The 10,849-nt window shown below is 42.8% G+C and overlaps 2 protein-coding genes across 4 annotated transcripts; one reads left to right on the top strand and one right to left on the bottom strand.

Annotated features, from left to right (window-relative positions):
• The first annotated feature begins 3,005 nt into the window (after positions 1-3,005).
• Positions 3,006-6,179, top strand: LOC120666368 (probable DNA-directed RNA polymerase I subunit RPA43). Of its 3 annotated transcripts, XR_005671681.1 has the most exons (7): positions 3,014-3,239; positions 3,640-3,884; positions 4,050-4,159; positions 4,864-4,949; positions 5,456-5,566; positions 5,683-5,928; positions 5,965-6,179. XR_005671681.1 is itself a non-coding variant. In XM_039946194.1 (6 exons), the coding sequence occupies exons 1-6, from the start codon at positions 3,130-3,132 to the stop codon at positions 5,810-5,812; spliced, it is 792 nt and encodes a 263-aa protein (XP_039802128.1). In that variant the 5' UTR covers positions 3,013-3,129; the 3' UTR covers positions 5,813-6,179. The 3 variants fall into 3 exon arrangements, 2 of the variants coding, with proteins under 2 accessions (XP_039802129.1, XP_039802128.1); XM_039946194.1 differs by having other exon boundaries at positions 3,013-3,239; positions 5,683-6,179; XM_039946195.1 differs by lacking the exons at positions 5,683-5,928; positions 5,965-6,179 and having other exon boundaries at positions 3,006-3,239; positions 4,864-5,073.
• A 177-nt stretch (positions 6,180-6,356) lies between these two features.
• On the bottom strand, positions 6,357-9,806 carry LOC120666366 (syntaxin-132-like). The gene is made up of 13 exons (XM_039946193.1): positions 9,573-9,806; positions 8,614-8,730; positions 8,459-8,515; positions 8,249-8,297; positions 8,054-8,142; positions 7,847-7,920; positions 7,726-7,768; positions 7,453-7,513; positions 7,321-7,346; positions 7,153-7,230; positions 6,980-7,060; positions 6,835-6,900; positions 6,357-6,712 (listed from the first exon to the last, which is right to left on the bottom strand). Exons 1-13 carry the CDS (start codon positions 9,588-9,590, stop codon positions 6,548-6,550), a joined length of 924 nt encoding a protein of 307 aa, XP_039802127.1. The 5' UTR covers positions 9,591-9,806; the 3' UTR covers positions 6,357-6,547.
• Positions 9,807-10,849: the final 1,043 nt, after the last annotated feature.

Genomic DNA, 10,849 nt, shown 5'->3' with positions numbered 1-10,849 from the left:
TCATTCTGTCCATAGCGTCCACGACCTCCTCCAAGCGAGCACCTTTCGAGTCGTTGCACAGCACCCTCCATCTTCTTAGGGCGTGTTTGGATGCCTGTTTGCCCCGTGACCAGGCTGACGGCGTGCAGCTGCACCGTGTTTGCTTGTCTGTGCGGACGGCGGAGCCAGGCTACGCTCATGCGACCGTACCACTCGAGCCAGGTTCCCGGGAAATGGTGGATTTGGGCGTTTCCACCGGGCTAGGCTCCTGAGGTGCAGAAATGAGCTGCTTGGGGAAACGTGCAGAGGAGAAAAGATTGTTGAGCGCTAGTCGTGCAAGCAACCAAACGATGTCTGTGCTGAGCATGGCTGCATAACTACGGAAACCAATCAAGAGGCTGCTGCACCTGGCAAGCCTGGCCGAAGGGAGCCTGCATCGCTGCAGCGAGCCAGGTTGAGTTGGGAAGTAAACCAAACGCGCCCTTAACATCCCGGTTGCCTCATCTTCACATCCACCAAAACTAGCCGATGAAAAAAAAGAACGTTCCTTATTTTCCAAAGTTTCCATAGCATAGGTGCACATATTAGTAATGTAATGCTTTTTACGGCAAAGCCACTCTTTGGCAATGGAATCAAAATCCGACAGCTAAATCTCTAAGATTTCGGAACAAGCACTCTAGGTATTCACAACAACATAGCAATCAAAGAAGAGATGCTTGATATTTTACTAAGGTTATCCCTATTGAGAAGCTGTGTTGTTGCATAGTAACCAGAGAAAAACCTGAATTCTAGGAGGGATAGTCAGCTTCCAAACCACAGGAGTGTGGATTGGTTGGACCCCTCAAAAGCTGATAACAGCATAAAGGGAATGTACTGAGTAAACCCGTTAGAGTTTTAGGCCACACAACTGAATCTGGTTTCTTGGATAGATTAATAGCACCTGTAATACCTAGGATTTCTTCCCACACTCTCATCACATAAGCCGACAAAATTCTTCTACAAGTGAATTTAAGGTTCACTCCATCCCAGCAATCCACAATTGTGCTCTCTTTCTCATTAACTATGGTATAAAGAGGCTGGTATTGGATGGCAAGACTAGAAGAGCCAAACCATCTAAGCGACATGCTGTCCATTCCCAATCTTCTAAGAATAACCCATGTGTGTTGCTTTAACATCCCAGAGAACACCTTTATAGAAAGGAGAGGAGTTGATGTCAAGACAACAGAGTGGCAATAGGTGATTTCTTCAAACTTCTTACAGCCACAACTAGGGAAAGCACCTCAACACATGTTTCAGTTTTGAATAGAGAGAAAGCTGCTTTGGGGGTTGCTTTGGTCACACCCAAAGTCTTTGGTTGGCTTTTGGGTTTCTTTGAAAGCCATAGCCGGTTGGGCCGAACCAAACATATCCTTGGATGATGATAACTGCTCAACCTGTTTTTGGAGTGTTGTGCCATGTTGAATTGATGTTCTGGCATAGAAATCTTTAGTTGCACCTCATAAACTAGTATTAAATTTACCTATGTAACTAACCATTTGTTAAAAAAATGCAATTACTTATTAAATAGTTTCCCTTATTTTGCTTATCATTAGAAGCCATGTCATTAGTTTTTTAGTCCAAACACAGGCCAATCAAAAGTTAATAATATATTTGTAGATAAAATGTGGCTATCCTACTTTGATCCTGCAGTTAAATGATTGTTAGATCTCCTTCCTTTCCACTGTAATGGTCCGCAACGTCCAACGCATCCGTGGTTCCTCATCGGAAAACTGTTCCGGCTGCGGTTTGAATCCTACGCAAACGAACGAGGTCTTAAGCTGCATCGTTGATTTCACTCTTGTATGTTTGAGAGAGGGGTGTATATAATTTGTTGTTTTGAGTCTTGTATGTTCATGACAGTATGCGTTTTGAATAAGGCAAATGCTTTTCTGCTCAACCCAGCGCAATCGAGCATCATTCACACGCCAGGCAGGATACACGGACGACGGTGCCCCACTGCCAGTGGGCCCAGTCTTGCAAGAAACAGCCTTGTTTTTGGAAAAAATCTACATAACCCCCTCAACTATTGGACCTGGACTACTTAACCCCCCAAACTGCAAAACCGGTTATTCTACCCCCTGAACTTTCCAAAACCGGCCAAATTACCCCAAGGCGGTTTTGGAGGGTGGTTTTGTCTTTTTCTTTTTTATTTATTTCAGCTGAATCTTTGAAAAATCATAATAAATCACAGAAAAATCTAAAAAATTGTAAATCCAATTTTGTTGGACTCTACATGAGTACATCTACATAGTGAACATATAATATGGTATGATTTAGTACAAATTTTTTGTTGTAGATTTAGATCTATACTTTTTGCAATTAATGTAAATAATTCATATATGCAATTTTCATTGTCCAATTGTAGTGAAATTTTTATGGTGGAATAATTATTGTATGTTTGAACTTTAGTAAAAATTTCATACTCATTGGATTATGTATAATTTAGTTATAGATTTATTTAAATTTAACCAGCATGAATATAAATAAATTTATAACAAAGGTATACATGATCCAATGAGTATGAAGTTTTTACTAGAGTTCAAGCATACAATAGTTAGCCACCATAAAAATTTCACCACAATTGGACCATGAAAAATGCATCTAAGAATTATTCTATTTAATTACAGAAAAAACATATATCTAAATCTACAACAAAAATTTTATATGAAAGCAAACAATATTATATGTTTACTGTGTGGATCTACTCATGTAGAGTCCAACAAAATTTGATTTTCAATTTTTTAATTTTTTTGTGATTTGTTATGATTTTTCAAAGATTCAGCTGAAATAAATAAAAAAGAAAAAGACAAAACCACCCTCCAAAACCGTCTTGGGGGTTATTTGGCCGGTTTTGGAAAGTTCAGAGGGTAAAATAACCGGTTTTATTGTTTGGGAGGTTAAGTAGTCCAGTTCCAATAGTTGAGGGGGTTACGTAGACTTTTACCCTTGTTTTTCTAACAAAATTGCAAGAAACAGGCTCGCGCACCCCGACGACCCCACAGGTCAGTCTCGCTCTCGCCGCGCCTCTCCCCGAGTCCCCTTCCCTCCCTCCACTGCCCTCGCGCCGCCGCCGCCGCCCACTAGGGTTTAGGGTTCTCCCCGCCGCCCGCGATGGAGGCGCTCCGGGAGGCGGAGGCGGAGCTCACGGTCTACTTGCACCCCTCCAACGCCGCCGACGTCCGCCGCGCCGTCGCCCGCCAGCTCAGCGCGCTCCTCTTCTCGTGCGTGCCCCCCCCTTTCCCTTTCCCTCCCCCTCTCCCTGAGCCAGCACCGGCGCACTCGCCTGAACCAGGACCCCGCCCCCTCGTAGCGTAGCAACGCCGGTACGCGCCGATTTGGGGCGCGGTAGATTCCGCCGCTCTGGTTGCTTACGAGCTCGAGCTCCAGAGCAAATCGATAGGCGGGATACTAGATACTAGATTATGCTATTTGACTTAGTGTCCGCATATCCAATCTGCACGATGACAAGTTTCGAGGGGGATTACCATGAACTGTAGGGCCTGCCATCCACGGGCCATCCTGCTCCGTGCTTTCTTGCATTTTTTTTTATTTTCCCTTTTGGGGCGTGGCAAGTTTCAGAATTCTGCGGTCAATTTTGGATCATCCTCTTTTACGACACAGGTACGAAGAGCGCTTTGATGGCGTGTTGCTGGCTCATAACACTAAATTAGTCGACGAGGATAACAAGGACGAGGATAACAAGGACAATAAAGGAGAAGTCGAGGGTAAGAAGAAGGTTAAGAAGGTCAAAATCCTAAGACCTAAAATCCTAAGAGCTAAAATCCTGAATGGCTTGGTACCGTACTTTGGCGTCCGCGTGCATTCGAGCCTGCTGGTCTTCTCTCCCAAGCCGGACATGATCCTGGGTAAGTTGCTTTATTTTTTGGCACACCACTGTAAAAACAAAGCCTATCAGCGCTTTTGTTAACGGCTTATCTGCTTTCATATCTTGTGTGATGAAAATATATATATTAGCCTGGCAACGAGTTTGAAATGCGTAGCTCTGATGTTTAGTTGTTTGCTAACTTCAGAAGGGAAGGTAGAAATGCTCAGGAAGGGGTCGATTCATGCTGTTATATTGGGAATTTTCTCAGTGGCCATTATGTCTGATGATATTTCTGAAAAGTTCAAATTCAAAAGGGTAAGAACAATTGTTCGCTTGATTTGATGAAAAAAAACACTATTTTGCCATGATGGTTTCAAACTCCACTCTGTTCTGTTCCAACTTTATCAGCTCCTTTAGTTCCAGTGTCTTTTTTCTATGCCTTATAAATTTCATTGAATGAAATATATCTCCATAGAAGTAGGAAGAGCACATGGAATTGTTTGTTATCATATGACAGCAGAAACTGTGTTTATTCTTAATTTGTTTTCTGTTTATGAATGTTAGCATTTGTTTGCTTTCACTCGTTGATATATCTTGTAAATATGTATATGATTATGTGTCTATGATGGTTAAAGTTTGCTTGTTTCTTGTAGTTACACGCTTGTGACTTTTGAGTGTTTTTTTATACAGTAGATCTTCGAAGGTTTTGATGGCAGTATTAGGATCATCTTTACTCTGTTATAATAAATTGGACTATTCTCGAAAGAATCTAAAGCTAATAGATGGTGTTTTACAATTGTCAAAAGATTCATCTGGATGGGCAATTCCAGTGAAGCATGAATGTTTTTTTTTAAACTTTCCTACACTTGTGTGCACACTAGTCCTTTGTAGTTTTTACATGTTTGTGATCTTCAGAATTTAGATCATTGCGCAGATCTTGTTATATTCTACGTAACTGATCAGTCTCATAAAAAATGTAGCCATAACATTTTCTATGTTATATTTCGACTTTTGGACAGAAAAGTGATGGGGGGAGATTTGTGAGCCGCTCGGATAGACAGCATGTGATTAAAAGAGGAACAATGATAAGGTTTCTTGTCAAAGGGTATGGGCTGATCTTGTTCCCCTTTTTTGTTAGTCTAACATTGTTTCTCTCAACCTTTTGTTTTTCAGATATCGTTTCAGGTGTCAGATACCTGCAGTTTTCTCCATCTGTATTTTTTTCCCATGTTAGTTGCACCATCTATATGTTGCTCACGCATCTATGTGCCTGTGTACTATGGTAGCATGATTGCTAGTGCCCCCCCCCCCCCTCTCCCTCTGGTGTGATTGTGAGTGATGCCCTAAAACATGCGATTGTGTTACAACAGCACATAATAACATGTTAGATACAAGATTGTATCTTTTGAATTTATCTATCATGGTTCAGCAATGTAGCAACATCTTCTGCTCATTGCATCATATACTTTGAAATGAGCTTGAACTCATCCTTGTAATGTGTACTTGAGAAGTGAATTATATCATAGTTGAAATGATGGGAAATGGTTTGTGGATGATCCACATTCTGAGACTAAATTGATTAATTATTTTTCTTCTGATGTTCAATCACAGGGTGGATACAGAAATGAATTGTCATATTACTGGATCTTTAATCCCACCTCACACTGGATCCATGCGTTGGTTGTCAGTACACGATGCTGAATATGCAGCAGAAATCAACGGGTCTGGATATGCACACACATGTTTTCATGATACTATTAGAAATTTTATTTTTACACATTCAACCTATTCAAGCTTTCTGATAATAAGTGTTCTGTTCAAATCTTCAATGGTAACAGGAGATCAAGGGATGGCAGCATCAAAATTGAGCAGAATGAACAAGAACACAGAATACTCAAGAATGAAGATAGCATGGTGAAATCTGAACGGACACACAAGTCCCGAAAGAGGAGCATTGAGAACCGATAATTCATTGAGGTTGTGAAGAATTTTGTTTGAATGCAAGAATGTTTGCTGGATGGTTTTGGCAGAGGACAATGAAGGCCAAGTGGGCTTGTACGTGGAAGTAATGTTTGGCTTCAATGGTTCTGCTTACGTGGAAGTAATGTTTGGCTTCAATGGTTCTGCTGTCTTTTGATGCTTACTAGGGAGAAGATGCATCTCCAGTTCAAGAAATGGTGCTTTAGCCTGTTCAGAACGTGGCAACCTGCTTCCCCGGTTGCTTACTGGGAGAAGTGTGATGATGTAAAACAAATGAGGATTGCATTTGTAATAGATCACTTTATCTACCAACTTGTCACTGATCTCATCCAATGAACCAATTTTTTACGGCAAATCTGATGTTTTCATGTTTTTCACAAAAAAAAACTGATTTTCAATTCTAGCCTCTTGACTTTAAGCTGGGTGTGGGTTTTCCTATAAAACGAAGCTGTTTTTTTTTGGTGTCGTGGTGCTTTTTTTGTATACTCACAGCATATCAAGCTGTGGGTGTCATCTGTATTTGAAGCAAGCATAATTGAAATAGTTGCACACCCAATATATCCAATTTGAATCAAACAAAATCTGAACGAGTTCAGACCCAGAGTTTTGAAGACGATGTACAGGACGCTTTTGCACCTTCTCACATATGCACAGCTAGAACACGAATGCATCACCAACAAAAACCAAAATGATAATTATGCTTCTTGGATGCTGCTTATCTATCTACTTCCCCCAATTCCACGGCTTTAGGGAGAGGATGATGACAAGTACGATTATCAGGAGGATGATTATCGCTATGCAGGTCCATTTTCGTGTGTTCTTCTGCAGCTTCTTCGCTTTCTGGAGAAAGTTTGTTCCGGTCTTAATATGCTCATCTGCACTTGTGACCTGAGCAGAGAACATCAGAAGTCAGAACAGCCTGAATCTTGCAATGAGTATGGTACCAATAATTCCGTGCTGTACGTTCCCCAAAATAACAATATATCAGTGACAAGCACTAATCACCATACCTGTGTCTCAATGTTGTCCAGCATCTCTCCATGAGCTTCGACCAAGACAGACAAGTCGACGAAAATCTGCATTCAGGAGCATTTTATACCTGGTAAAAGCAGCGAGTCCTTGAAACCTGAATGTGGAGGATTGGCCATTCATTACCTGATGCAGATCATGAAGCTTCTTCTCAATCTCTTTCACTGCATCGTGTCGCTCCTGGATCTCCTGCAGTGTGTCCAGCACCTGCAAAAGTGTGAAATTTAGGTAAGACAATCCAGCTTTGTCAGCATCCAGGCTGCAATTCTTGCAGTTGCACGGGCCAAAAGAGCTAGTACCCTTCCTCGCCCTTGCTCCTGAATTGCTCTCTGAAAGATCTGCTCGCCGTCGCCTGTTTCTATCAGCTTATCGATAGTCTGAAATTTTGACTCCGTGTTAGAAACAAGGCGTGTGTGGATTTCCTAACGGTGACGACTTGAAGTAAAAGGTTATATGAAAATTCTTACCTCTTTGTCAGCACGCTCGCCAGTAACTGTTCATTTGGATGTTTTGCACAACGAATGAATGCAGTAATTGAGATTAAGATGAAACTGAACTGCACCGAGTTAAACAGTGTTACAGAGTTTGAGAAAACAGACCAGTGAAAACACGGCGCTCCACTACATCGCGGTATTCCTTCTGAATTTCTTCTCTTAATGTCTGTACATACATCTCATATTAAATTCACATTCCAATTTACAAACAGACATTTATAATCTTTAAGTTGCATAAACTGTCATTTTAGCTCCTTTTCAAGCTTCATCAGATTAAATGTTGTACAGACACAAAATAACTGGCAAACGTGTGTTCAGAAAACAAGTTTAGCATGTACAATCTGAACAAAAGTGAAATGCAAAGTTAAAAGGAGGTACCTGAAACTCCAATATACGTTCTCTCAACCTCTTTGTCAAAGCACTGCAACAAGATTACCAACCAATCAAGAATAGCTCAAGAGGGCAATGTGTAGCAAAGGAATAATCACAGGGGCCTTACACAGTTGTTGCTGTCCGGGATCGGTCCACACCTGATCCCTTGCCAAATCCTGGCTTTTGTCTGTTTGCATCGTTCTGGAGAAAGGAAATCAGCACACAATAGTATAGATGGTGAAATCTATTAGCAGCCATAACTGACTATCCATGTAAGTACATCACATGTATAATGTATTAGTATAAAAAAGTGTCAGGACGGCTGGGAACTAACATCTTTGTTCAGTTGCTCTACTTTTGATTTTGCCAAACGTGCAACCTTCGTCACCTCATTGACATCCTTCTCCATGCGCTTTTTAACCTCTACAAAATGCAAAGAAACAAAAAACACACTAGTGATGCAACACTGGGCGAAGAAAATACCTATGCTGTTCTACATGCAGAAAAGAACCAATATCCGATATGGTACCTTTCATCGCAGATGCCTTCGTGACAACTTTGGACTCCTCATTTGAGTTCTGCATAAATTGAGAGTCTTAGATGAAACAGCATCTAGAAATGCATACATCAGACAGACTCTGAAGTACTGCTGTGATATGGTATTCCCAGATCCTAACAGTTGACCACAATATCTTGAATTTAAATAATTCAACAAAAAAAGTAATTCCAATTTGGTCACCTGAAGGTCCTTCATTAGCTTTGTCAAGGTATTGAGCAGGTTTTCGATATCCTTGACCTGAATTTGGTGATAGCACAAATTATTCTGTTATTGACCACTTCAGATGTTGTTAGTGGGAGACATATCAACTCTGCCAAATAAAGAAACACAGTGACCTGTTCAAAGAAGCCCTCGAAACCAGGCTGCGCAGAACTTGTCAAGTCAGCCTGCAACCCGAGCTCGATGTCGACATTTCCAGGGACCTGCTCCCTCTTGCCGAGCTCAAACGAGTCCTGTCAAGTCGAAACAAAAAATAAGGCTGCAGAATACACATCTAGTTTCCACAAAATCACGGTGGCAGAAGCCTCCTAGACACGAAGTCAAACATGGACTTTGAATTTGCACAAGCTTGACTAGAAAAGTAGGGCGATGCCATTTTCATATATCAAGATTGAAATTTTCAAGCCATGATGTTCTGCAAAGAGAAACAGAGTGATCATGGCAAAACTGGAAACTACCTCTTTCTCTGGAAGCTGAAAAGAAAAGAAAAACGAAACATCCAAATAATCATAATACTATCGCCTAAAGTATTTCGGGCATCAAATTTATTTTCAACTATAGTACTACCGCACGAGCAGAGCAAGCTCTGAACAACTCGAAATTTCCACGGGCAGCTACACCAGGAAACAATACTGTCAATACCATCAACTCAACTGGCGCCAAGTTTATCGAGAAAAAAATAAGTACTTTATCATCCCAACAGAGCACGTTCCCAGCATATCAGATGTTCCATAAATAAGTACGCCGAAGTTCATCAAGTCAAGAAAATTAAATGGCGAAACCCCAAAATTTCCATAAACAGCGGCACGAGCAAGATCATCTGATACTCGCTCGAAAGCTCATGAAGAAACAAATGCAAGAGCTGATCAAGGCCGATTCCAGTCATAATTCATGAAAACCACAACCGGAGCAAGAACCTCCGGAAACCGAAAACCCTCCCTGGCGACCTCGACCGTCCGAGGAAAAGCAACCCGTGAAAAAAACCCCATCCAACCCGGCAAGAACACCGCGAGCGCAGCCCAGCCAGGCGGCGCGAGAGCAGGGAAGGCGCAAGGCGCGTCGGGGGAATTCGCACCGTGAGAAGGTTCCGCATCCTGGCGCCGCGCGCCGGCCGGCCAGCGGTGCGAGAGCGCGCGGGATCGGCGGCGCCGGGAAACCGCGAAACTCTTCGCAGGCGCGCGCTCCCGGCGGGCGGAACGGGGCGGGGAACAGAGGGTTCGGCCGCGGATTCGTGGGTGGAGAAGGCAGGCAGGCGAGGAACGGGAGAGGCGCGTCAGAGGAGGTTTATTGACTGGGAGCAAAGAATTTGGCCGCGGTCGCGCGGAAGACTTTCTAGAGGCTCTATTTTTTTTTGTTTATTTTTGTGTGGGTGTTGAGACTTCAGAGTGATGGGTCCAACCTATGGAGGGATTTTTATGCACATTACCACCTGTTTTTGGATAAATTTTGTTTACGATATGAATTTATCTGCTGATGAGCACGCGCCAGTGGGATTAGTCCCTTTCCAGAGGTTTTATGCTTGCTTAAGTTGGTAGGGGGGGTTGCTGACGAGTACTAACACCTTGTGACGATTCTATCTGCATCTACAGATATCATTCTAAGTGGAATTTTTATATAATTGGAAGAAAATTTGCTAGTTCTATAGTTTCCAATCCACTCTAACACAAATTTGTAGCGTATAAGGCATTGTTTCCTTTTTCAAGGGTGCAAGCCATATCTTTGATCTCGTGCGTGTTCCATCTTTTTAAAAAAATTAAGGCCTTGCACGCAGTTCTAGGAGTATTGATGTTTTGTTCTCATTCATTAGTGTCGGTGTCCTGACCCGGTGGTCCGGCACCAACTAGTGATGATGCTGTGTATTTCTCATCCCAAATAGTTGATGCAAGAGGCAACACAGTAACACACGAGTTTATCCTGGTTCCGGCCGTGGGGCCGTACGTTCAGCAAAGGGATGTGCGAAAGCACTATACTGTCTTGCACCGGGGGTGTCTGTAGTACGGGGTACAAGCGAGGCGAGAGAGGGAGGAAAGCTCCCAGGTCTCTGCTAGAGGAGGAGCTGATTGAGGCGAGTGCCAATATCGGGGCTCAGAAGAGCGTATGTGCTCTGTGAGCGGTGCTGAGTATTGTGTTCTGCCAGATCCCCCCCAGAAGATAGAGCATGTCCCCCCTTTTATAGACACAAGGAGGGGCGGTGTACATGTACGGGGAGATCACGGAAGTCGTCGTCTTTTCCCCGAATCGTGGGGGTGCAGTGGTCGAGCACTGTAAAAAGAATACTGCGGGGTATGGCGCCTGGCGTGGCAGTCGTCCTGGGCGTCGTCCTTAGCCTTGCGGAGATCGCGCCGGCGTCCT

The sequence above is a fragment of the Panicum virgatum genome, chromosome 3N (assembly GCF_016808335.1).
Source record: "Panicum virgatum strain AP13 chromosome 3N, P.virgatum_v5, whole genome shotgun sequence".
NCBI classification, from domain to species: domain Eukaryota; kingdom Viridiplantae; phylum Streptophyta; class Magnoliopsida; order Poales; family Poaceae; genus Panicum; species Panicum virgatum.
This window is presented reverse-complemented; position numbering and strand designations above follow the sequence as displayed.